Below are 27,876 nucleotides of genomic sequence, written 5' to 3' on the forward strand. Positions count from 1 at the left end.
TTGCTAGATACCAGAGAAAGCTAAATGAAATGCTGGAGTTACTACCCCCAGAGCGAGCTCCACTAGATGGAGTCGCCAGTGTATGGAAAGGGTGAACTACAAAACACGGAACCTTATCCTATAGAGATTCCCAATGTCAAAAGTCCCAATGAGAGAGGTGCGATACAAGCCCATGCACTACTCGTGGACTGTATACAAGGCAACACTAGCCGCATTCCATTTTAGCACGTTTTTTCGTTCACACGTAATTTCGTTGTGATCCTTATTTTGTGCTCTATTTTGGATTTTTTATGGCATCCTCGCAAGGTTCTTCTTCAATTACTTGAGTACCAGTGTTTTGTTGTTTTTAGGCGATTGAGGCTTCTTATTTTCCTTTAGTTTAATAATTAAAGGGATTTATACGCCCATCTCGATCTCCTCTCTCACGTCGTCTCTTGACCTCTCTTGGTCTTGGGTCGGCATGTTTGTTTTGTGTTTTTATTTGTATCCCTTTTTATTTGGGATATTTTACCTTTAATGATCCCTAACTTTAGTGGGTTTGATTAATTTTTGTTTGTTCTGTACCCATTTACTACGAGAAGTGCTGTTTAGCGTTTGGCTACGAGCTGCCCCCTCGGGCCCATTCGCTTTTATCATGGTTCATTGAGAGTGATTTTTATTACGGAAGTGATGTTTAGCGTTTAGGCTACGAGCTACCCACTCGAGCCCATTCGCCTTTTATCATGGCTTCATTACGGGAGTGATGTTTAGCGTTTAGGCTACGAGCTACCCCCTCGGGCCCATTCGCTTTTATCGTGGCTTCATTCGAGAAGTGTTGTTGGCGTTTAGGCAACGAGCTTCCCCTGAGCCCATTAAGCTTATTATCATGGCCTCATTATGCTTTATTTTTGTCACTCACTTCTCTTAGCCTTTGGGGATCTTATTTTCATTGGTACTGTTACGGTTTTTACTTTGTTTTTACTTTGTTTTTATAATTTTGTTTATTTTGTGAATTTTGTGTTCCCTTCCTGGTCAAGTGCTGTCTTGCTGTTTAGGCTCGTGGTTCCCCTATTGGGCCTATTCGCTTCTTATTTTGGCTTTATTTTGCCTTGTTTTAGACTCACTTCTCTAAGTGTATGGGAACATGATTTTCATTGTTACATTTAATTTTTGACCTTGTGCTTGGATGCTTTTGAATTTTGTTAATTTTGGGATACTTTCATTTAACTGAGGTCGGTCATGTCCTTCACGTCCATGTTGTGTTGGGCCTGCCTATCCTCCTACATGTACCTTATAGACAATTTTTTGTTTTATTATGAATTTTTTTGAGTTATTGGTTAGCCTTTACCCTCTCCTAGGCTTCCTTCCTTTACATCGCCTCAGTTAGGTTAGCCTAGGGGTTGGCTGTAACACTTTTCCCTTGGGGAAAAATTCGTTAAGGAGGGGACGATCTCGATCTGTATTATGAGTTTCATGTCGGTGATCTCGTTCTGTACATGTGTTTTATGTCTGGTGCTTCCCTTTGTTTGGTTTTGGCTTGGATATATTGCCTACGTCCACCCTCTCCCTGTTTCGGCTTTTCACTTAGGCTAATGTTCCTAATAAGTTAAGCTGGAATAGCGAGGGTTTACCTGCGTAGCCTATCCTAGTTCAATCCTTCTTTGGGTTGCTTACCAATGGTGACCGGGAGTGCTCTCCCACTCCTGTTCACACTACTTTTACCGACTATATATATGTTATTTGTGGTTTCGAGAGTCCCCTTCTCTCCCTTTTATCCTTTGCTCTCTCTCCCCTTGGTTTGTTTTCAAAGTTTGTTAACTTTCCAAGGTTTGAGAGCAATTATCCTTATTTTATGTTGTAGCCTACATCCCCTCCCTCTGCATTGATTGATTGTCCCTCGGTGTGTCTGAGTTGGCACTCCACCTGGACCTGGAGGTGACCAGGAGTGCTCTCCCCACTCCCGTTCACACTCCTTTTATCTTTCATTGCTCTCCTGGCCAGAGGTTTTGCCCTTCCTCTCTTTTTCTCTCGCTCTTGTCGTGCAACACAGCTTACATAGCGAGGGGATCTATGAGAATCTCTGGGCGCCCGGGAGTGCTGTCCCACCCCTGGTCGCTGCTTTGGGTTACCAACCTCCTGGCCTATCCTTCCCCCTTCCTTTTACGTCGACTATTTCCCTTCGTGGTGCTTCCTACATGTTCGCACCTCACTGTTGGGATCTCATACGAGGCCAGTTAGCGTTCTCCACCTAACTGTCTTCTGCTTTATTTACTTTCGGCGTTCCCCCTCCTCTTTGCTACTGCCTGTTCGGTGTTTCGTTATCTTGTTGGGCGCTCTCCTTGCTTACTGCTACGGCGGTTTTAGTGTTTAGCGGTCGGCATTTATTCCCCCCCCCCACCGCTATCACTTCGTTCAGGATATCCCCCTCCGGGGGTTTTCCTCTCTTGGCTCGGAGTGCGCCCACTTCCGAACAGTTCATAACCTTCCCACATTTTATTCAAACATGATTGCTTCGGAATGTTCCGTTGACTCTGTTTTTATGTCTATGAGTTTTGTCCTGTTAGCCCGGTTTTCTCTCCGGTTTTCTCCGGGGGTTTTCCTGGTCTGACTAGGCTATGGCTGCTACGGTACTCTGCTCCGGCATCCGTTCCAGCATGCCCTTTTCTCATACGTTTTCGGCTGGTTTTGTCAAGTGCAGGAATGCTCCGCTATCCTGCAACAAACCAGCGGTCACGGAGTCTATAGCTCCCATTCCGGTAAGCAGTCTGTTTTGGATTTATAGTTTGGCACGGAAGGTTATGAAGTACGCTATGCTCTCCTCGAGCAGACTTCTTGATGAACCCGTAGGTTTTATATATACCTGTCGGTTTCGTCTCCGCCAAACTCCGCCTCATGTGACTTATTCTTGACTCGGAAGGTTGTAAAGTACGCTATGCTCTCTCCGAGCAGGCTACTTGATGAATCCGTAGGTTTTATTTACACCAGTCGGTTTTATCGCCGCCTCCTTTGGCTTATTATTAGTCGTTTGGCACCCGGCAGATTGCGTTGTACGCTATGCTCTCCCGAGCAGGCTACCTGATGAATCCGTAGGTTTCATATATACCTGTCGGTTTTACCTCCGTCAAGCTCCGCCTCATGTGGCTTATTAATAGTCGCTCTTTCGGCGATAAATCGGTAGGTTTCACATATACGCCTATCGATTTCACTCCGCCAAACTCCGTCTCCGGGCGGGATTCTCGTTAATCGGTAGGTTTCATATAAACCTATTGGTTCTCCGCCTCTTGTGGCTTATTAATAGTTAATCTTTCGGTGTTTGGGCTCTCTCCGGCGAGATTCTCGGTGGGTCGGTAGGTTTCATATACGCCTATCGATTTCCTCCGCCAAACCCGTTTCGGCGAGATTCTCAGTAAATTGGTAGGTTTCATATACACCTATCGGTTTTCCTTCGCCAAACTCCGTCTTATATAACTTATTAATAGTTGTTCCTCCGGTGTCTGGGGTCCTATTTTTCCCCCTCCTGGAGGCCGGCCGCAGAGTCTCGTAACTCTTTCGCCTTTCAAGTTAATTGTTTACGGAGAGTTTTCTGAAGACGTTGCGGCCTTCTGTCTCGTTCTCGGACCTGTGAACATCGTCCTGGAGCGATAAGTAGGTGCGGGAATAATTGAGGCAAACCTTTTCCGCTTAGCTCGGAATTAGGTGAGGCAAACTTTTCCCTTTAGGGGATTAGTTACCTTCTCATCCCTTTTCGACGGTTTCTGGTCTACCGTCCCTAAGGTAAAAAAAAAAAAAAAAAAAAAAAAAAAGACCCTTTTTTAAACCAAGAAGACCCGCTCCGGGCCCCTCTCAGGACGCGTCTCGGATCTCTAATCCGGTGCCATCTGAGTTTGGCCTCGTCTTCTAGAAAGGACACGGCCCAAGCAAAGCAAAGCGGTTACCCCCTTCTTCCTTTGTTGAAAACTTTTTACGGGTCTCCTTATAAGGAGCTCGATTTGAGGGTCATTGTCAACCTATTAAACTAACTATCTACCTCATGGTCCATGCCTTCCCTTTCCCAGGAGCTTAAATCCCAAGTGATTAATCTCAAGACTCATTGTCAATGGATCACCTGTTAAGTCCTGCTCCGTTCCGAATTCTATCGTTCGGACATCTCCACCTCTTTTCCCCTCCAGTCTGGGGAATCTTGGTGCCTTCCCTTTATGCTTCCCAGCATGAAGGCACCCTCCTGTCGGGGGTGTGGGCACACGGAGGTTGGTGGAAGGGCATTTCTTCCCTTCCGGTCTGGTATCCTCTTATCCGGGTTTTACCAGACTGTCAGAACGAGCATGGCATCTGTCTGGCAGGATCCATAAGTGAGCCCTCAGCTAGGGGCTGGACACATCGTCTCCTGAGAACTCTAACGGAGTGGCAGGCGGAGAATCCCAAGTTCACGCCAGCTGTGGGGTCTTACCGTGCTCTCTTTGAGAGCCCTGTTTCTACCCCTTGTGCTCCAAATGTAGCCCCCTTATCAACAGGCTTGTTTTGAAAATGTATCGCTGAGGCATTTCCGGGAGACAGATATCACAGATGCATTCACAGTGAATCTTCTAACCCCGGCTACGCTTCTAATTTATTCAGCGTACAGCTCCTAAGCTTCCAGAGTCAATTTCCGGAGTCAATTTTCAGGCTTGCCCGTTGAGCTGAAAAATCTTATGAACAGTTTCACCTGGAGAATTAATCTTTTCCCCAGGTGGGCGTTATTACGCCCCCGTCTGGGGCTACTATTGTTACCCAGAGCCTCCGTTCTCATGGGTGTCTACCCTACTGAGCAGAAACGGTCTGATCTTGCCGGGACCTGCCCCAAGTCCGGCAAGGAGTTCATGTAGTTCAAGAGCCCCCTGCTCAGGCGGTGGTGCAGGCTCTTCAGGTCTCTGCCCCTAGACAGCCGTCAGCTCTCACTCCCAGCCTCCACCTCGATGTGTGCGGGTTCAGCCAACACATCAGCCCCTTGTAACACCCCGTGTGTCTCTGCCTCCCCACATGCCCGCCCGGAGTTTTCTTTGCTTCATACGAAAACCTAAGGAAAGAATTTTCACTAGACATTTGGCCAGAGGCTCTGACCCTCGGGGTTATCATAGGAGCAGGGATGCATCCTACTCCTCTCCGAGAAATTGGGAAGGCATTCGCTTCACGGGAGGCAATCAAGCCTCCTCCCTGTAGTATTTCTCATATGGGTGGGAGGCTGTAACATTTTCGGGCCACTGGAACTTCAGTTCCTGGGCCCAGAGTATAGTTATCAGGGCCCGGGGTGGGGCTGGACTGTTGTCCCCCCCCAAATCAGGTTCAATCAGCCTCCGGCCAGAGTTCTGGGGTCTTTGTGAATGGCCTGTCAGGAATTTTCAGTCTGCCAAGGAAGTTCCCTTCCACTGGAAAATTTTTCCGGCGTGTCCCGTTTGTTTTCCTTATTCATGCGGCAAGTCTCGGTTGCTTACAGTCTTGTGGGTTCGGATCCTACTGCGCCGTGGAGCCGTAACCACCTCTATAGACCTTTCCGACGCTTCCTTTCACATCTTGGTTGCAGAAAGGTCCTATCCCTTCTTGGGATTCAGACTCGGGAGCAGGCGTGCCCCTTCAGGTTCATGCCCTCCTCAATGCGGCTCCAGAGTCTTTGCCAGTTTGAACAGTACCGTAGTTCAACAGCTCCGGTATTAGGAGGCTATGCTAGCTACATATCTAGTTGCCTGGCTCATTTGGGCACCCAGCGTTGGGAATTGCCTGAGGGGCGCGGTCATTATAATCGGTTTCTAGAGTCTTTGGGCTTCTAAGTAACCAGGAAGGAATCCCACCTGATTCAGGAGGGTAGCCTTCCGTAGTTATGAATCCAGTGGAAGTGGAAAGAGATAGCAAGGACATCCTATCATTTCATCATCTCAAGCATACCTCTCCCCGTGCCCAAGAAAAGGTCCTGGGTTTTCTCCAGTTTGCTTCAGTGACAGTTCTCCTTCTGAAGTCAAAGCTGGAGTTTATGACCGGGGTATGGTGGAGTCAGGGACGTGTCTCCTTGATTCCTCCTGCTTGAATAGTGGCCTCCGGCCTTGCACAACTGTCAAGTGCTTACCGAAGTCAGTTCCTCTCCAGCTTTCCCCTCCGGCCTCAGTATTCCACACCGTCACCTCTCTGGGCGGGTGAGGTGGATTTTTTTTTTTTTTGGCCCAATGAAGTACATGGTACTTAGTCGGTCACGTTCCGGCAGTTCCATATCAACGCTTTGGAGGGCGGTGACAGTCTTCCTGTCCTTGGGAAACTTCTTCCCCCCAAGAGGTTTCCTTTTAGGCTGGTTCTGAACAAAACAGCAATAGTGCACTGCGTAAACAAGTGGTTTTGGACTCGAATTGCTTCGTTCAGGTTATGGTTCATTCTTCTCCATAACCAACAGACGCAGGTGCTTCTGTCTACCACCCTTCTCGTAGGGGTCCAAAAGGTCACTGCTTTTTCCCTATCCAGGGCCTCCCCCCTGGTGTCGGAATAGTCCTTAGACGGAGCGTCATTCAGGTAGCCTTGTGACCTTTTCCTGGGCCTGGAAGTAGGTCTGTTTGCAACCCAATTCAGCCACAACTATCAAGCTGTCCCGTCTGGTATAAACTCAGCCTGCGTCAGCCCCTTCAAACTCTGATGTCCTGGCTTTGTGGTCTTTGTTAATCTTACAGTTTAGGAGGAAACTGATATTGGTCCTGTTATTACTGTTTTCCTGAAATCAGTTAAGGGATCCTACTCTACTGCAGTATGGTTCTGCAGTTAAGTAACTAGCACTCTTCACATAGTTTTCGAAGCTACAGTACTGATGCGGCCGCATTGGCCTCGAGGAAAGTGTTTTGTTGGAACCAGACTCACAGGCCCTTAACTTTCATCCCTAAGGTCTGTGTTCGTCTAAGAACAGTACTCCGTCCACATTCGGTTTCCTGGTTTTTGAGTAATGTATCGGAGTTAGCTTCGGTAACCAACAATCATCTTGTTCTTACCTTTCCTTGTTAAGAAAGTCCCAAAAATTTTTTAATCAGCTTAGCTTCAAGTGTTAGTTTTCCTGTACTGTCTGCCCTGTCTGGCGGAACCAATCAGTTTGGTTTCCCCTCATCAGGGGTAGTGTTGTGAATTCCTCACCCTAACTTTCTATCCTCAATTGAAGGTCCTCATTTTCGGTGGTCACCTTGGAAAGTACTCCCATTTTTACAAGGTCTGTTTCTGTGTCCAGTTTTCTCCTTTCAGGCTTTTTAGACAGGCCCTCTTAATTTTGTCAGGTCCTCTCCTTTAAAAAGGGGGCACTGTCATTGGGTCTGCTATTAGGCAGGAAGTATTTTCTTAATACAAGCCTATTCAGGTGCTATTCTAAGCTCATGATCTGAGACGGTGACCACTTACATTATTTTCATTACATGAACTTAGAGGACCTTACTAATGTTCAGGGTAGAATTCTTCTAGTTTTCAACGTTTCTATTTAAGTCTTTAATGGCATAAGAATGATGTTTATTTCTCTGTTACTATTTCACGGGTGACACGGGACCCGATCCAGAAAAGGATTTTGACAAAGGAAAAATCTATTTCTGGAGAGGGCCCATGTCACCCGGTGACCCACCCCTGTTTTTCATTCTCTCCCTCCCTTGATAAACTTCATTCTAGTGAGGTGGGTGCTAACATGGAATGTGGCTAGTGTTGCCTTGTATACAGTCCATGAAGTAGTGCATGGGCTTGTATCGGCACCTCTCTCGTTGGGACTTTTGACATTGGGAATCTCTATAGGATAAGGTTCCGTGTTTTTGTAGTTCACCCTTTTCCATACACGACTCCATCTAGTGGAGCTCGCTCTGGGGGTAGTAACTCCAGCATTTCATTTAGCTTTCTCTGGTATCTAGCAACGGAATTACCTAGAAATAAGTGCTGAATGGACTATTTCACCGGGTGACACGGGCCCCTCTCCAGAAATAGATTTTTCCTTTGTCAAAATCCTTTTTTTGCGTTTTACGGAATGTTTTTGTTGAAAAAAAAATGTGTTAGTGAACTTATGGTCTTAATTGTCCCACTATTTTATTACTGATGATCTTAATCATCTCACATTTATTCAACAGTATACAGTAAACCCCCTGTATTCGCGTTCTCATGGTTCGCGGACTCACGCATTCGTGGGTTTCTCTGTGGAACATATCTAGCCATTTTTCGCAAAAATTCCCATTCACGGTATTTTTCACTGAGAAATATTCACTAATTACTGTATTTTCATATAATTTTCATGAATAAATGCCCTTTTTATGATAAAACTATTAAAATACTCAGGTATAAGCATTTTTACAGGGTTTTTCTTGGTTTAAGCTATCAAAATGGTCAGTTCTAAGTGTTTTTAGAGGGGTTTTAAGTATTAGCGGATTTTAGCTGTGGTACGCATCCCCCGTGAATACGGGGGGTTCACTGTATTAATATAGATAATAATAAACTATAATGAATAAATAAAATGAAAAAATATGAAAAAAGGAAAAATCTTACTCTATTTTGGAGATTCCCCTTCATTTTACTTAACAATTATGCGTTCATGTCTCGGCCTAAGCATCTACATATGCGGCTGAATTCTATTATTTTTATCATGTTTTAGTCTTCATTTTTCATCTTTTACCATGAGCTTTAATTCAAACGTTTCTACATTGGTTTATTATCCATACTCTTTATAAAAATAATGAAATACAGTATATTTATAGGTGTTTATAGGTATGTATATAGAAATCGCTGGTTAAACCGGACTATCGGCTAAGACGGACACCCTGGCCCCCCCCATTAGTCTGTTGTAACAAGGGTCGACTGTATCTAAAAAATCCATACATGAAGGTCTCAGCTCAGAAAGGAGGATGCGTAAACGATTTTCCCTCCTACTTTCTGGGACAGAACAGCGGATGATAGTGTAATTGATCTTTTTGCCCGTTGTTGAAGTGATAGGAACCAATTCCTGTTTGGCCAATATGGGGCTATTAAGTAAGCTGTTCCTTTGATGGTTAGGAGTTTGCTCAAAACCTTTGAAATCTGGGACAATGGAGGAAAAACATATATCGTCCATCCTTTTTACAAGGTCCAAAAACTGTTGTACAAAGGAAAAGGAAGAGAAATGCCCAGAATGCCTGTCAAGGGAAAAGGTAGAGGAAGAGGGGGATACCAATAGGAATTGTTTGGTCGGGGGTTGGTTTCAAAGACATCACAGGGAATGGAAGTCTTCTCCTTGGGGACAAAGCATTGTTCTAAATGGGCTGGGATGGAAATGGTCTCATCCCCCCCCCAACCTTTAAAGGGGTTCTTTCAAGAACCAGACCCCTTTCTGGAAGATTACATGCAGAGGGCCCTGTTAAAAGGTGCAATAGAGAAACATGTGTATATTCGCCACCAAGCACGTCTCTTCAGTGTTCCCAAAAAGGATTCCTCCGAACGAAGAGTGATCCTCTACCTATCAACATTGAACAAGTACATTGTTTGCCAAAGGTTTCGGACGACTACTGTTGTCCAAGTACATTCAGTCATTCCAAAAGGGACTTGGACAGTTACTACAGATCTGAAAGACGCATACTGGCATGTCCCTATCACTGCTCCCTTCCACCCCTTCTTAGGGTTCCAGATAGGGAAAGATACGTATAGGTTCAAAGTCATGCCTTTTGGGCTAAACATTACCCCAGGAATTTTTACAAAATTAGCTACGGTCATTGTCCGGGAACTCAGGAAAGAAGGAACACAGCTAATAGCTGCAGAATGGCAGTCCCGTATGAAAAAAATAAGTTCTTATTAGAAACTAATTAGTATAAATTGTTTTTAATATGGGACATTTTTGTAAATCCCTGCATCGTTAGCATATTACATCTTACAGGTTAATCTGATTACTAGTGTGTAAATGTACTACCTTTTATAAAATATATCTACATTAACTTAAACCTTTGAGGTTTAGGTTAATTTTGACACCATATATGGCTATATTACTTAAACTGTTACTGTAGTCCTTTTACAATGGCTATGTGAAATTTTAATTCTAAATTGTCATGCCATTCAGACTAATCTTCTATGAAATAATTTGTTTCACTAACCCAAGCTACTGTTTTATAGGGCTTAGGTTAATCCTTCTAGTATAATCTATGTTACTCTGAGCATAGAAATTTTTTTAGAGGGTTCTTGCTTAACCTACTCTAATCTGCTTCTTTCTAGGGTTATTTAAAACCTAATGATATAAGTTATACAAAAATTAACCCTCTTATAATCTGGTTTTCTGTTTTATGTAGCCAAGACTACCCTTTTGTCTGATACTCAGCCATGCTGTTTCTAAATTAACAGCAGGATATTCCCTTAAGAAGGGATTCCTAATCAATCTGGTTAGGCTATTGCCTGTTGTAGGTTTATATCACTTGTAAGGTTATAGGCTACATAAGACCTTACCAGTGTTATTGATCCTAAAATACTGTTTATATATATTCCTAGGCTTATTTGTTCTTTCTTAGCCTAGTATAGCTTATTACCTAATCCAGATTTTTATAGATCACACTTAAATGTATAGGCTATATAAAACCAGCAACTTACTGATATGTAAATTTAAAAGTTAGGCTACTATTTTTGTCTAACTCAGGTTGTTGTTTGTATCCAACCCTAAGTTATCTGGTCTACTATATAAAATAGTAACCCCATAATGTGAAATCTTATAGCTAGGCTATTACTTACTCTAATCTAGATACTGCCTAATCCGGATTATTTTATTCACAATTAAGGGTATGGGTTAAGTAAAATACAATTACCTTAGTAGATAGCCTTAAAGCTAGGCTACCATCTCATCCAGCACAGGTTACTATTTTCATCTAGTCCTAGACTGCATAGTCTAGGCTAATGATTTAGTCCGATAATGGGATGTTTTGTAAAAGGTTATCACTTAACCTAATATAAGATACTGCATAGTCCTGGATTATTCTAGATCATGCTTAAGTATACAGGCTATATAAAGGAAAGATTCTGTACCCTGTTTATCAAATTCTAGGGTCCTTGGTGTAAGCTAGGCTGCTGCCTCATGCCTAAGTATACAGTACAGGCTATACTGAGGGAAAAATTCTGTAGCCTGTTTATCAAATTATAGGGTCCTTGGTGTAAGCCAGCCTGCTGCCTAGGACCATAAAAGAATGTCTTAAAAGGTCCTTATTTACCCTAATTTAGGTTATTACCTAATCCAGGTCATTTAAATCACCTTAGGATATGTAATCCCAGATTACAGGCTACAGGCAACATCTACTATAGTCTAAATTATTTACACTGAATTTGTTAGGCTACCATCTCATGTAGGCTACTGCCTAGGCTATTGTGGACATCGATATCTGAAAGGATTATCCAAATTAATATAATAAATTGTTGAACAGTTCTTTAGTTAAAACTTCTAAATAGAATGATCAAAAATTCAAATTTTTGGCCTTTCGCAAATAACAGAGATCATGAGAGAGCACCGACCATTTGCTTGGAAAACAAAGTCTGGTTTCCAGTTTCCATACACAAAATGAACTTGTTCCTCATTTTAAACTAAAAATTTTTAACTGGAGCTTAAATATAAGCACTTAACTTTCAAGTTTAGATGTTTCCATGATTCTTGCTGATGAAAAAATTTGAAATCAAAGCAATTTTGTGAGAACTGAATCATTGTGCGCACTACTTTGACTAGTAGAGGGTAATGGGAGGCTGGTCTTTTGCCTGCTCTGGTAGTAAACACGATGGCAGAAGCGCATGTGCAATAGTCACTCCTTACAGTTTTTGATGTAGGAAAAACTGGGTTCAGCTTCACTGAAGATAAGGATATTTAAGGACTTATCTTTGCCATCTTCAGATCAGGGTTTATAAGGGAAACACTTTCACCTTTCTTGCTATTGTCTTCTGCGGAGTTTGTATCCACTGAGCTACCCACCACCAGAAAATTCTGTTGTTGGGAATGAGAACTTCTTGGAAGACTTCTAAGTTTCACATGGGCTTCATGCTTAAATGTGTGCTATTTTTCTCTTTCATAAATGAAATTAAAAGGTTAAATGAAATATATATTCCCTAATTATGTTTATTATTGTCTAAAAATTCTTGGAAGACTTCTAAGTTTCACATGGGCTTCATGCTTAAATGTGAGCTATTTTTCTTTCATAAATGAAATTAAAGGTTAAATGAGATGTATATTCCCTAATTATGTTTATTATTGTCTAAAAATCCTTCTTTTCCACCTACAAATGGGTAGCCATAACCGAGCCTTTATCTATAGAAGGCACTTAGTAACTTTTATAAGCCTGAAGCTCAAGACTTAAGATTTATCTCTTATTAGTCTCTGGGCACTCACGAAATTTTATCTAAGTCCACAAACGTGTAAGGCTCACAGTGTAACCTCCACAGACCACTCACCCTCAAAAGGCCCACTTCAAAAGGCCATCAAGGAGGGGGGAGAAAGCAGGGGTTATACCACTGCACACACAAAATGATGATCAGATCCACAGCAGGTAATTCCTACCTGTAATCAGGAATACAAATGATTACGTAGTTGTATAGGGAGCATTAATTAAGGAATCGAAGGAATGCACAGAATGTACCTAAGAAGGGCCTCGATTTCGGTGACTCTGATTCCAAGTAATTAAATGAATAATTCACTGCACAGTAATTATCTTTACTTTAATACAAATTTGAAAGTAATACAGTTCCCACTGCAGGTATATCGACTTGGAAAGGAAATGGAAAAATAGTTAAAGACTAACTGGGACGTGACTGACTTGAGAACCTTGACATCAGCACATTACCTTCATCGAGAGATGGATTCCTCCTTCCTCGGGGGGCCAGCAGTGGAGGGTAGCGTTAAGGCACTTCAGTACAAAGGAAACTTTAGGCTCAGGGACAGCCACGAAATATTGCAAACGGTTCAGCTCAAGGAGCAGAGTGGAGGACCAAGTGTCCTGGGTGAGTTCCTACGTCTTCTGAGGGCAGTCAGGTGTACTCTCATCATTTATGCCCTCGTAAAGATTACAGGTAGTCCCCGGCTATAGGCAGGGGTTCCGTTCCAACAGGATGACGATAAGCGAAGATTGCTGATATCAATCTGATATCTCTCAGGTCCAAACATTATCAGGTAGTTGATGGTTCTACCACAGTTCCCACTATTTAGCTTCGGATATTTACCCAATCCCAGCTATGATATCTTTTCCAGTTTAACCCTTAAACGCTGAGCGTCTATTTACAAAAGCGTATGTCGGCGCAGTTTGCGAGTTAGTGCCGAAGCGGAAAGAAAGTTTTTTTCAAAAGGTCACAGCACGCTTAGTTTTTAAGATTAAGATTTCATTTTTGGCTCCTTTTTTTGTCATTGCCTGAAGTTTAGTATGCAACCATCAGAAATGAAAAAAAAATATCATTATCATATATAAATATTGGAATATATGACAGCAAAAAAAATTTCATATATAATTGTATACAAATCGCGCTGTGAGCAAAACGGTTAAAGCTAATGAGTTATTTTTTTTCGTTGTATTGTACACTAAATTGCGATGATTTTGGTATATAACCTATTGTAAAATGATCAAAGCCACACAGAAAATATTATCACAAAATGATGCATGAATTAGTAACGCGCGGACGTAAAAAAAGTTTTTTTCAAAAGTTCACCATAAATCAAAATATTGTGCTAGAGACTTCCAATTTGTTGCAAAATGAAGGTAAATGATTGAATATTACTAGAATGTAAGAGTTTTAGCTTACAATTGCGTTTTTCGACCATTTCAGTCGAGTCAAAGTTGACCGAAGGTTGAAATTTTGGCACTGATCGTGATTTATATGAAAATATTTCAAAACTGATAAAAGCTACAACCATGAGTTATTTTTTGTTGTATTCTACATGAAACTGCACACATTTTCATATATAAGACTTTATGTAACGGCTAATGTAAAATGGTGCAAACATTACGACAAAGTGACGAAAGAATTTCTGAGATTTTCGGCCTGGTTAGCACGCGCGGACGTAAGGAAAAAGTTTTTTTCAAAAATTCACCATAAATTAAAATATTGTGCTAGAGACTTCCAATCTGTTGCAAAATGAAGGTAAATGATTGAATATTACTAGAATGTAAGAGTTTTAGCTTACAATTGCGTTTTTCGACCATTTCGGTCGAGTCAAAGTTGACCGAAGGTTGAAATTTTGGCACATCGTGATTTATATGAAAATATTTCAAAACTGATAAAAGCTACAAACATGAGTTATTTTTTGTTGTATTCTACATGAAATTGCACACATTTTCATATATAAAACTTTATGTAAAGGCTAATATAAAACGGTGCAAACATTACAATAAAGTGACTAAAGAATTTCTGAGATTTTCGGCCTAGTTAGCGTGCGCAGACGTAAGGAAAAAGTTTTTTTTTCAAAAATTCACCATAAATCGAAATATTGTGCTAGAGACTTCCAATTTGTTGCAAAATGAAGGTAAATGATTGAATATTACTAGAATGTAAGAGTTTTAGCTTACAATTACAGTTTTTCAACCATTTCGGTCAAGTCAAAGTTGACCGAAGGTTGAAATTTTGGCACTTATCGTGACTTATATGAAAATATTTCAAAACTTATAAAAGCTACAACCATGAGTTATTTTTGTTGCATTTTACATAAATTGCGCACATTTTCATATATAAAACTTTATGTAACAGCTAATATAAAACGGTGCAAAAATTATGACAAAGTGATGAAAGAATTTCTGAGATGCGTCACATGCGCAGCTGGATCACGCTTGTAAACAAAACAACAGCATGATCCGTGAACTCCCAGCATCCCTCAAGGCGCGTGATTTAAAATTTTTCGCAAACTAGGCCTATAAGTATTTTTCCGCAAATATTTAAAAAAACTTTTTGTAGTCGACGTATTTTACGTCCACTTGCCACCCGACATACAATTTTCGTCAACGTAAAATACGTCCAGTCGGCGTTAAAGGTTTAACAGACCCAATAAATTTCAGGAAAATTGGAAAATTCCACAATATTAGTCCACAGTAATGTGAAATAATACATGATACTCTTGGACTCAAACCCGGGAACAAATTCCTGGGGTTCAAGAGCCCCCTCACTACATCAAGGTAGTCCCATATCAAGGGAGAACCAATCTGTAGACAGTCTGAACACAGTTAGAGCCAGAGTGGACAGTCCTTGATGGAACCTTCTGAAATGTGGTTGTTTGAGTAGATTGGGTTTTTGAGGCAGCAGTCTTGGAAAATCCATGAGAAGTTCCAGCAAGTCCGGGAACCATTCCCATGCTGGCCAGAATGGGGCAACTAAAGTCATCTTTACATTCCGATGATTCTGGAACTTGTTGAATACTTCTCTCACCATCTTGAATGGGGGGAAGGCATAAAGGTCCATGTTCGACCAATCTAAATGCATTGTGTCTGTCACCCACACTTGTGGATCTGGCGCTGGCGAACGATACAGGGGGAGACAATGGTTTTTTGCGGTTGCAAACGGATCTAAAACCAGCCTTCCCCACATTTTCCACAACTCTACGCATACGAGAGGGCCAAGAGTCCATTCCGTGGGGAGAACTTATTTTCGAGGGCTGAGTTAGTCTGCTAATAAGCTGAATTTCCCCTGAATAAATCCGGTTAGGATCTGGGTTTGAGTCTGATCTGTCCAAATGAGTAGGGCTCTTGCTGCTTGGCAAAGGGTAAATGAATGAGTTCCCCTTGTTTTCTGACACAGGACAGAGCCGTGGTGTTGTCCGAGTAGGACGGACACTGTGTTCCCAGACACCTCCAATGCAAACGTTTGCAATCTCCAGTGAATTGCCGTCAATTCTTTCACATTGATGTGCCATTTCATCTGTTCTGAAGCCCAAAGGCCTGAAACTTCTTTGTCTCCAAGGAGGGCTCCCCACCCTATGTCTGATGCATCTGAATAAAACACTAGGTCGGGGTTCAGAGGGAAGAGCGATTTCCCTCGAGAGTGCTTGTCTCGTGAATTCCACCAAGCAAGATCCTCTTTTATTTCCCTCATTATCGGAAAAATTAAAGAATCCGGGTATTTCTTTCTGTTCTAGTTGTTTTTCAAAAAACTAAGCTTCCCATGTATAGCTTTCCCAGGGACACGAACTGTTCCATGGATGAGTCCCCAAAAGGCTCATCCAGCTGTCTGCAGAACAGGACTGAAGGGTGAGAAATTTGTTTACCTTCTGAAGGCACGAGTCTATCCTTTGGGGGGAGGGAAAAGCCCGAAAAATCCAAGAGTTTATCCTCATCCCCAAATATGCCATCTCCTGAGAAGGAGCCAGTTGAGACTCTGGGAAATTTATCAAGAAGCCCAAATCCTGGGTGAGAAGGGTCTTGTAAAGGTCCTCCGCACATTTTTCCTTCGACTGGGAGCGAATAAGCCAATCGTTGAGATACAGCAAAATGTAGACCCCCATCAAGTGTAACCATTTCGCTACTGGTGCTAGAACATGAGTGCATACCTGTGGGGTTCGTCGACAGATCGAAGCAAAGGGCTCTGAACTGGTACACTTTGTGCTGGAACACAAACCTTGAAAACTTAGAGTCTCGATGAATTGGGACATGGAAGTAGGTGTCTTTCATGTCTAGCAAGATCATCCAATCTTCCAGACAAATGGATGCAAGGATGGACTGGGACTTACCAGTCTTAAATTCTGTTTTCTGGACGTATAAGTTCATGGCACTAACCTCCAGAACCAGCCTCCAGCCCCCCGAGGCTTTGGGGACTACAAATAGCCGATTGTAGAAACTCGGAGAGGAGGTGTCCTCAACTAGTTCGACTGCTTCTTTTTCAAGGAGAGCTGTCACTTCTTGGGAGAGAGCTGAAAACTTCTCGGAGTCTGACGAGTAGGCCGTCAATAATACAGGCTTGTTGGTTAAGGGAGGTTTTTTAAGAAACGAGATCAAATAACACTCTCTCAGAACTTAAACAATCCAACTCTCCACTCCTCTTGCTTCCCAATGCTCCCAAAAGTGGAAGAGTCTTGCCCCCACAGGTGTGCAGAGGACTAGATCCTCATTAACGTGCAGGTGGTTTGTTGGAGGACTTCTTGATTGCTCTGGGGGTGAATCGGGCATTTCTGCGAGCCCTGGGGAAGACCCTTTGTCTGCCTCTACCCCGAAAGGGCTGGGACTGAACTGAAAAAACTGTCCTAGAGGTGAAGGCCAAAGACTCTCTAGGTCGTCTCACTGATTGTGAGAGAAGGTCCTGAGTAGACTTCTGTAGATCAGAAGCAATCTGCAGCACAGCTGCTTGAAGGAAAAGGTGCTTCTTATCAAGACAAGAGAAGAGGAGCACAGACTTCTGGGAAGGGGTAACTCCCTTTGTGGTGTAGGAACACCAAAGCTCCCTTTTCTTGAGGATTCTCATCAAAATAATGAGGATAATTCAAACGAACCATCTCTAATACCTTTATCTAGGCAAGAGATGACCCCCGAAAAATCCGAAGAAAAGTCTTCTGGGATATGAGGGCAATCCTTCAATTTACGGGCAAGGGCTCCTGCTGCCCAGTCGAGAAAGCTGAGATCTTTCAAGACCTTGAATAAGTGCTTAATAAGGTGGTCCAATTCCAAGGATGAGAACAAAATCTTGGCTGAATTGAATGCCGACCATCTGGAGGAGTCAATTAGCCTGGAGAAGTCTCCCTGGGAGGAGGCAGAAGCTCCCATGGATGGAGCCTCTCCGGTCGCATAAGAAAGGTATCTTCTCTGCAACAATCTAGACGGCTGTTCCCACCTCCCTCTTGCTCGAGATCCAGTTTTCCACTTCATGGAGAACTTTCTTAGCTGAGGAGGACAGCACCATTTTAGGAAGCCTCGACAAAGTCATCTGATTATCCATTAGGTACATCGAAGCCGGAGCTACAGGAGAGAAGTCTGGAAAAGTCACCAGCAGAAATCTGAGTAAAGAGGCATACCCTGATGGAGGGGTAACAGCATCCGCTTCTTCCTCCTCCTCAAATGAAATTGGTGACAATTCCACAGTGGGCTGGGGGGCAGATGGGGCTTTATGAATTAAACCAAGGATATTATCCAAACTGCGTTGGATCGACTGAACAAAAGGATCCAAAACAGAGGGAACCTGTTGTGCTGCAGAAGATGAAGGAAAAGACATAACTGGGAGCGAAACTGCAAATGCCGTAGCAGGAGTAGGCAGCACAGAAGGAGACACGGGCGCTGCCGAAGAAACAGACGAAATCGGGCACTCGGAAGCGGAGATAGACTTGGGCACCAACAAAACATCTTGCTGCAAAAGCTGAATGGGCACCAATGGGCGCTCGGGAGCCAACGAGCGCACATGTGCCAGAGGCCGCCCAGGAGCCAAAATGCGTTCAGCTGAGGAGCACTCAGGAGATGCTGGTCGCACAAAAGATGAAGGGCACTCAGAGAGAGCCACACAAAAAGGAGCAACACCTTCAATTGGGGAAGGAAGTTCTAGCGCCAAAGACTGCTTCTCAGCCAAAGAAGGTTCAGGTAAAGCAGATTGTACAGGCGCTACAGGGACAGAAGCTGGGGGCATGGGCGCTGGTGAGCATTTCGACATCACTATCTGTCGAGGCAAATCCTCCGAAGCTAAAGATGGGCCCTTAGAAGAAAAAGAAAACGAAGTTCTCGATGCAGAAGAGCGCATCTGAGAAGCAGTGTGCTTAGAAGGCTGAACTTGTCCCACCAACTCTGAATGATCCTGGGAGAAACATTCTAGACTGTCCCAAAAACTACAAGAAGGAAGACATTCTGGAGGTTTCTTTACCTTTCTTAATAGGAACTGCAGTAGGCTGAGAAGCACCCGGGGCACTCCTCTTCAGAGGACAAGATTCACCAAGAAAACACCATTGGCACCTAGGACTGGAGTCACAGCTGGAAATACTAGCTAAAGACTAATCCAATAGACACACAGCGGTGCTCTGTTGTAACCTCGGCAACAGGTACAAAATGAGATCTTGTGGGGCAGACCCCAGACCTCCTTTGGGCTGCCAGTTTGTAAGTCTCCCAGGTTTAACAAAATTCTGCCAGGGACCTTGGCCTAGGAGAACTGGCGGGACAGACAGCCACCTCCTCCACTAACACTTCATTGTCAGCCCCTTCAACGTTCACTTTCTCCATTAGGACTTTGGAAAAAGTACCAATTTTCTCCATCTTATCAACAAGTAAACCAAACTTAAGATTAACACAGACTCAAGGTTGGTAATCTTGGGTGCTCTGTTGTAACCTGTGAGGAGTTATTGGTACAGATTGAGGGGGGATCAGGTGGAATAGGCAAAGAATCAGAATTATCAGATAAAGATTTTGCAGACACCTGACTAGCTAAAGTCTTCTTGAAACTACTAGCTCTAGACCCTCTTTTATCCCGACCTTGCACAAGGATCCCATGAAACACATTCCTCACAAGTCAAATCAGGGAACAATTTGACCCCTGCAAGATGTACAATGAGTATAATAGCATTATTTAGTCAATCTCGTTTTGCAGCCTTTACTGTAAAACCTAAAACTTTGAGAGCCCGAACCGGACATTGTGAACAAGTCACAAGTCAAAGAAAATCTCAAAAATCGTCAAAATCGGTAATACTGGCCTCCAAAAAAAGCCTACCATAAAGAGAATACTTGCCCAATGATTCCAAGATCAAAAGAGAAGAGAAATTCCAAAAAACTGCTGCTGCCAATCACTGTAACCATAGCCATCAGAAATTTATTGAGATCATTTACTAAGCTGGTTCCTCTCTTACCCTGAAAGTGGGCGGGGTCACTCGCCTAGCCAAAACAAACGTAGCGCTACCACAAATTTCAAAATTCTAGCTGCTAGTTAACAGAAACTAATAGCTATGTAATTACTTGGTAAGTAGCTTATATAAAACAATTTTTATACAAAATAATTTAGAAATCAATAAAAATGTTTTTGTACACTGAATCCTCTCTACGATATACACAGCTTGTCTGAAGCCTCAACCAAAATTACTGTTCTCTCTTAAGAAATAACTCTCCCATAATAACCACTAAAGTGAATTATCGCTAGGCAAACACTAAACTTGGTAAATGTGAGGCACATGATGCACAAACTAACCAAGAGGCCAAAACCTGGAAGGGTTAACAAATTTGACAAAAGAGAGGATAACAGTCCTGCTGCAAAGACAGCAACAATATTTGGTAATGAGAGCTTTGTTTTCTTATTTACATTTACTATATTGAATCAGACATATATCCATTTAAGAAAGTGAGGGCAATGGGCAAATGAAGAACAAATAAGGCTTGTCCTCAAATAGCATCTTACAAGATTATATTAAATTACTGATAGGCTTACTTTGATTACTCTTAGCTTCAAGCGACCTTGAGGAGAATTATAAAAAGTGTCTTCTTGTTCCAAAACTGATCCTTCACTACTGGAGAGCTCAGCTGCCCTCTTATGCAGTTCTTTTACGTTGTTAACTCGAGCCTTTATTTCCACATTCCGAGGCATAGTGAATACAGCAAGATGAAACCTTTCCAAAAAAAAAGACAGAAACTACTGAAATTTTTGTGTGTATTCATTACTTCTATTTAGCACCAATTTTTCATTGTGTACAGTACTGTACTGCAATTAAAATATTTAAATATTTTAAATACAGGGTACTGCAAAATAACATATACATGTAGGAACGGGGAATGTGTTGTTCTTGATGCATAATGTAAATACCACAAGTTTATAAACTGTCATAATAAAATTTATCTGGATACTTACCTACTGTTAAAGATAGCTTAAATCTCCGCTCCAACAGGCGAGTCAGCATTCAAACAAAAGATTGAATGGCTGCCAGATGACTGTCTAGTAGTTCAGCTAGAGAAAATTCCAGTTTCTTGCATGAAACCCCAGACATTCTTACCTTATCTGGAATCCTTTCTGGATCTTACTGCTGCCAGAAGTTAGATCCATTCAAAAGCAAGGCCCTCATATGTGTGTACAGCGAAGAACAACGCTACAGAAAAAATGGCATTTTTATAATAAAATAAAGTTTTATATATACTTACCCAGTAATTACACAGCTATTGGTTTCTTTTAACCAGCAGCTTAAAATTTTGAAATTGCAGGTCACATTGGTTTGTTTTGGTTATGGCAACATGCCCTGCCCACTTTCAGGAGCAGAGGAGGTACAACATAGTAAAGAGCTTCAATTTGTTTATGCCCTTATGTCCAAGTGAGGGGAGGCGGGTGGGCTCCAATCATGTAATTACTGGGTAAGTATGTATAAAACTTTTATTTTATTATAAAAATGTCATTTTTATATAAGTAACTTACCCAGTAATTACACTGCTGATTCCCACATTGAATGGAGGTGGGAATGTTGGACATATCTATCACAAAACATTATCAATAGTAATGAGTCTGAGAATAGAAATTTGCTAACACTGAATCAGTGTTGTTGAACCTTACCTGATAAGAGAGCTGCTACAGGTAGATACTGCCTCTGGCTGCGCTCATCTTATCCAGTAGAGGCGAGGCGGTAAAGCCTTGAGGGCCTACTACTACAGTGGGTGCTTTGTAGCGATGGACTAATTTCCGAGGGCTAGCATAGTACAAGATGCCCTTGCCCAGGGCACAGTACCACACAAAATAACCAGAGTAAATAGTCACCATAACCACCAAAAACCAAATTAAAAACACCAATACCCAACCATTAAAACCAGAAGACTGGAGGGTACTCCAAGTACATAGTACTCCCAGGCTCCCCAAAAAAACTCAACATCCTAAGCAAGACAAAGGGATTAAAGAAAGGACATTGCTTTCTACGTTTCCTCCCCCAACACCACGCCAGCCACGTAAAACAGACCCAAGGTACTGCAGTGATCGTAAGTAGTCTCAATATCCCTTAAGTAATGCGATGCAAACAACGACTTGCACTTGCAAAAGTCGCTTGCACAATTGACGTGAGGGATAAACTGCACTTAAACGCCAAAGACGTAGTGACCGCTCTAATGGAGTTTTACCTTGTAAGAGGAGAGGGAGTCTTCGCTTACCATGGAATGTGCTTCCGAAATCAAGTTCCTGAGAAAAAATGCCAGGGCATCCTTAGAAAAAGGTCAAGAGGGATATTCCACAGAACACCAAAGGTTCCTTGAAGTACAACGAATGTTCTTCGTTCTGTGAAGACAAAACTTAAGGGCCCTTACTGGACAGAGAGTTCTTTCTTCTTCAGAAAGGCCTACTATCTAGGACAAGCTCTTGATCATTAAAGAATGAGGCCATGGATTCGATAGCGATTCGTTCTTACCTGAAAAGTCTAAGGAAAAGGAGCAAACTACATTCCCCTGAGAAAATCCGATATTTCTTTCCAAAGCATGGATTTCATTGGATCTTTTGGCAGTGGCCAAGGTGACCAGAAAAAGAGTTTTCCTGGTTAGATCCCTTAACCCTTAAACGCCAAGCCTCTATTTACAAAAGTGTCTGTCGTATGCTGGCGGTGTTCGGAGTTAGGCACCGAAGCGGAAAAAAAGTTTTAATTTTTAAATCACAGCACGCTTAGTTTTTAAGATTAAGAGTTCATTTTGGGCTCCTTTTTTTCATTGCCTGAAGTTTAGTATGCAATCATCAGAAATGAAAAAAAATGTCATTATCACATATAAATATTGAAATATATGACAGTGCAAAATAAAATTTTCATATATAATTGTATACAAATCGCATTGTGAGCAAAACGGTTAAAGCTAACGAGTTTTTTCTTCTTTGTATTGTACACTAAATTGCGATGATTTTGGTATACAACAAATTGTAAAACGATCAAAGCAACACAGAGAAAATATTATCACAAAATGATGCATGAATTCGTAACGCGCGGACGTAAAAAAAAAGTTTTTTTAAAAACTGACCATAAATCGAAATATTGTGCTAGAGACTTTCTGTTTGTTGCAAAATGAAAGTAATTGATTGAATATTACTAGACTGTAAGTGTTTTAGCTTACAATTGCAGTTTTCGACTATTTCGTTCGAGTTAAAGTTGACTGAAGGTAGAATTTTTTCTATTTATCGTGATTTATATGAAAATATTTCAAAACTGATAAAAGCTACAACCATGAGTTATTTTTTGTTGTATTCTACATGAAATTGCACACATTTTCATATATAAAACTTTATGTAACAGCTAATATAAAACGGTGCAAACATTATGACAAAGTGACAAAAGAATTTCTGAGATGTTGGCCGAGAGTTTGCAGGGAGCCCAGGAAAAAGTTTTTTTTTCAAAAATTCACCATAAATTGAAATATTGTGCTAGAGACTTCCAATTTGTTGCAAAATGAAGGTAAATTATTGAATATTACTAGAATGTAAGAGTTTTAGCTTACAATTGCGTTTTTCGACCACTTCGGTCGAGTTAAAGTTGACCGAAGGTTGAAATTTTAGCACTTATCGTGATTTATATGAAAATATTTCAAAATTGATATAAGCTACAACCATGAGTTATTTTTTGTAGTATTCTACATGAAATTGCGCACATTTTCATATAAAAAACTTTATGTAACGACTAATATAAAACGGTGCAAACATTATGATAAAGTGACGAAAGAATTTCTGAAATGTTCAGCCGAGTTACCGTGCGCAGACGTAAGGAAAAAGGTTTTTCTTTCAAAATTTCACCATAAATCAAAATATTGTGCTAGAGACTTCCAATTTGTTGCAAAATGAAGGTACATGATTGAATATTACTAGAATGTAAGAGTTTTAGCTTACAATTGCGTTTTTCGACCATTTCGGTCGAGTTAAAGTTGACCGAAGGTTGAAATTTTGGCACTTACCGTGATTTATATGAAAATATTTCAAAACTGATAAAAGCTACAACCATGAGTTATTTTCTGTTGTATTCTACATGAAATTGCGCACATTTTCATATATAAAACTTTATGTAACGTCTAATATAAAATGGTGCAAACATTACGACAAAGTGACGAAAGAATTTCTGAGATGTTCGGCCGAGTTGGCGGCATGAGCAGTAAGAGGAAAAGTTTTTTCAGAAATTCACCATAAATCGAAATATTGTGCTAGAGACTTTCAATTTGTTGCAAAATGAAGATAAATGATTGAATATTACTAGACTGTAAGAGTTTTAGCTTACAATTGCATTTTTTCGACCATTTCCCAAAGTCGAGTCAAAGTTGGTGAAGGTTGAAATTTTAGCACTTATCGTGATTTATATGAAAATATTTCAAAACTGATAAAAGCTACAACCATGGGTTGTTCTTTGTTGTATTTTACATGAAATTGAGCACATTTTCACATATAAAACTTTATGTAACGGCTAATATAAAACAATGCAAAAACTACGACAAAATGCCGAAAGAATTTCTGAAATTTTCGGCAGAGTAACCGCGCGGACGTAAGGAAAAAGTTTTTTTCAAAAATTCACCATAAATCGAAATGTTGTGCTAGAGACTTCCAATCTGTTGCAAAATGAAGGTAAATGATTGAATATTCTAGAATGTAAGAGTTTTAGCTTACAATTGCATTTTTCGACCATTTCGGTCGAGTCAAAGTTGACCAAAGGTTGCAATTTTGGCACTTATCGTGATTTATATGAAAATATTTCAAAACTGATAAAAGCTACAACCATCGGTTGTTTTTTGTTGTATTTTACATGAAATTGCGCACATTTTCATATACAGTATAAAACTTTATGTAACGGCTAATATTAAACGGTGCAAAAATTACGACATAGTGACGAAAGAATTTCTGAGATTTCCGGCATAGTTAGTGCGCGGACTTAAGGAGTTAGTGCGCGGACTTAAGGAAAAAGTTTTTATCAAAAATTCACCATAAATCGAAATATTGTGCTAGAGACTTCTCGTTTGTTGCAAAATGAAGGTAAATGATTGAATATTACTAGAATGTAAGAGTTTTAGCTTACAATTGCCTTTTTCGACCATTTCGGTCGAGTCAAAGTTGACCGAAGGTTGAAATTTTGGCACTTATCGTGATTTATATGAAAATATTTCAAAACTTATAAAATCTACAACCATCGGTTGTTTTTTGTTGTATTCTACATGAAATTGCACACATTTTCATATAAAAAAATTTATGAAATGGCTAATATAAAATGGTGCAAAAATTATGACAAAGTGATGAAAGAATTTCTGAGATGCATCGCTGATGCTTTCTAGTGGGAGAAGAAGGAAATTCGCGCATGCGCAACTGGATCACGCTTGTAAACAAAACAACAGCGTGATCCGTGAACTCTCAGCATCCCTCAAGGCACGTGATTTAAAATATTTTGCAAAATAGGCCTATAACTATTTTTCCGCGAATATTTAAAAAAACTTTTTGTAGTCAGCATAAGTAGGAAGGAAGTAGTGATGCCCCTTATACACAGAGGGCAGAAGCCCAAGAAGGGAACGAACTCAAACATCCCAATCAATGTAGGGAAGCAAAGATACTACGTCCCAAACTATATCTCCAAATGTACAGGCGCGCCACGTAAAGGGCTGCTGGAAAAAAAGCATTACCACTCGGTTACGCTTCTCCAATTACGCCCTTCGCCATCAAACGCAAGACACAGCGTAGGGAACGACGGTTTATGCAAGGTTATCACAAATCGTGGTTTTGTATTAATAAATATCAAACACAAGCATATATAAACAAAAATCACAATTTTTGAAAGTAAATTGTATTTTCCCTAACTATACAAACCTAAGGTCCTTTACATTAGGAATTACTTTCAGGCGTAGGCTGGAAACGGCTGTTAAACTCTTGAGCAAGGTGGTTAGGCAGTAACTACCGCCAGGTAGGCGGGGATACCCACCTGCCAGGATGTAAACATTCCACTTTGCCTTTCGGTCCAGGTTCAGATTGAGGGGTGGCATGAGGTGGGCATAGCATGCAATGTAAAGGACCTTAGGTTTGTATAGTTAGGAAAAATGATATTTTAATGATAAAATAAAGTTTGTTCATACTTACCTGGCAGATATATATATAGCTGTATTCTCTGATAGTCCGACAGAATTTCAAAACTTACGACACACGCAGTGGGAGATCAGGTGGTTAGTACCCATTCCCGCCGCTGTGAGGCGGGTATCAGGAACCATTCCCATTTTCTATTCAGATTTTCTAGTGCCACTGTCTCCTGAGGGGAGGTGGGCGGGCACTATGAATATATATATCTGCCAGGTAAGTATGAACAAACTTTATTTTATCATTAAAATATCATTTTGTTCATGAGACTTACCTGTCAGATATATATATAGCTGAATACCACCATTGGAGGTGGGTACAGATAGAATAGGATTTAGGAAACACAATACATGTAGGTGATTGACACCTTGGTTCCTTACCTGCTAGCATAGCTGACTTCGTGATTACTGTCACCCAAGTCCACTTCTGCTTTACTAGAGTCTCCAGCAAGGTAGTGACCTGTATAGCTGGTGAGTTCTAGATGATCTGTCAACGGGGGCGTGACCATGATGTGACTAGACCATATTGACCATACAATGAGGGCAAACAAAGTAAAAACAACCACCTGACCAAGCCTAACTAAGTTAGGATAGCAAAACTAAAGCTAAAGAGTGGGAAGTCCGCCTCTGGCAAGTCGACCACAAACAACCATAAAAACACTTCCTAACCATTTTCTATAGGATAGGATGTGTGTCACTCCCCTGCCCCCAGGATTGTATCTGCGGAAACGTATGGTCCTAGCGAGCAGCAGTTCTCGTATGTCGTCTTCACATCTCTCAGGTAGTGTGAAACGAACACAGAGTTGCTACGCCAAAATGTGGCACCCAGAATGTTACTGAGTGTCATATTCTTCTGAAAAGCCACTGAAGTTGCAACCACCCTCACCTCGTGAGCATTGACTTTCAGAAGTTTAAAATCAGTGTCTTGACAGCATAAATGGGCTTCTCTAATCGTGTTCCTCAGGAAGAACGCCAGTGCATTCTTCGACATAGGTAAGTCCGGTCTCTTCACTGAACACCATAGATTGTCCGAGGGGCCTCGACTTTCCTTCGTTTTGCCCTGACAGGGCACAAACCTCTCTCTGGCTCTTGACCCAGAATCTCAGCCATACCCTTAATTTCGAAGCTCTTGGGCCAAGGGTTAGACGGGTTCTCGTTTTTTTGCTAAAAAAAGTAGGCCTTAAAGTACAAACTGCGTTATACCCTTTAAAGCCTATATGCTTACTGAAGGCTTGAAGTTCGCTAACCCTCTTCGCAGTCGCTAGAGCAGTTAGGAAAATAGCCTTTCTGGTAATGTTCCTCAATGTCGCAGAATGGAGAGGCTCGAAAGGACTAGACATCAGGAACCGTAACACCACATCTAAGTTCCAAGAAGGAGTCCTTTGCTGAGGCACCTTCATGGTTTCGAATGACTTTAATAGATCGTGAAGGTCTTTGTTGTTAGTCAGGTCCAGGTTTCTATGCCTAAAAACGGCTGATAGCATACTCCTATATCCCTTGATAGTCGGGACCGCTAGTTTGACTTCACTCCTCAGAAACAAGAGGAAGTCGGCTATCTGACTCACAGAGGTCATGGTAGAGGAAATGCCCTTCTTCCTACACCATCTCCTGAACACGGTCCACTTCGATTGGTACAAATTACTGGAAGAGAATCTTCTGGCTCTGGCAATAGCTCTCGCCACTGATCTTGAAAAACCTCTCGCTCTGGCCAGCTTCTCGATAGTCTGAATGCAGTCAGACTCAGAGCGGGGAGGTTTTTGTGGTACCTCTCGAAGTGGGGCTGTCTGAGTAGATCGACTCTCATGGGCAGTGTTCTCAGGAAGTCCACTAGGAAGGACAAGACCTCTGTGAACCACTCCCTCGAAGGCCAAAACGGGGCGATCAACGTCATCCTTGCCCCTTCCGACGACGCAAACTTCCTGATGACTTCTCCGAGGATTTTGAACGGGGGAAAGGCATAAACGTCCATCCCCGTCCAATCCCAGAG

General features: G+C 41.6%; 1 protein-coding gene across 3 annotated transcripts in view; it reads right to left on the reverse strand.

The window, feature by feature from the left end:
• Positions 1-27,876, reverse strand: part of LOC136841697 (adenylate cyclase CyaB) — a 166,234-nt gene that overhangs the window by 114,671 nt on the left and 23,687 nt on the right. For 2 of the 3 annotated variants that reach the window (XM_067108917.1, XM_067108915.1), the window contains exons 1-2: positions 20,840-20,933; positions 20,281-20,458 (exon numbers count right to left, since the gene is read on the reverse strand). In XM_067108917.1, the coding sequence (XP_066965018.1) occupies positions 20,281-20,458; positions 20,840-20,889 (228 nt within the window). In that variant the 5' untranslated portion in view covers positions 20,890-20,933. Of the gene's footprint in view, positions 1-20,280; positions 20,459-20,839; positions 20,934-27,876 lie in introns of those variants that run through there. The other variant, XM_067108916.1, reaches the window with a different exon arrangement.

Source organism: Macrobrachium rosenbergii, chromosome 9, assembly GCF_040412425.1.
Source record: "Macrobrachium rosenbergii isolate ZJJX-2024 chromosome 9, ASM4041242v1, whole genome shotgun sequence".
Classification (NCBI taxonomy): domain Eukaryota; kingdom Metazoa; phylum Arthropoda; class Malacostraca; order Decapoda; family Palaemonidae; genus Macrobrachium; species Macrobrachium rosenbergii.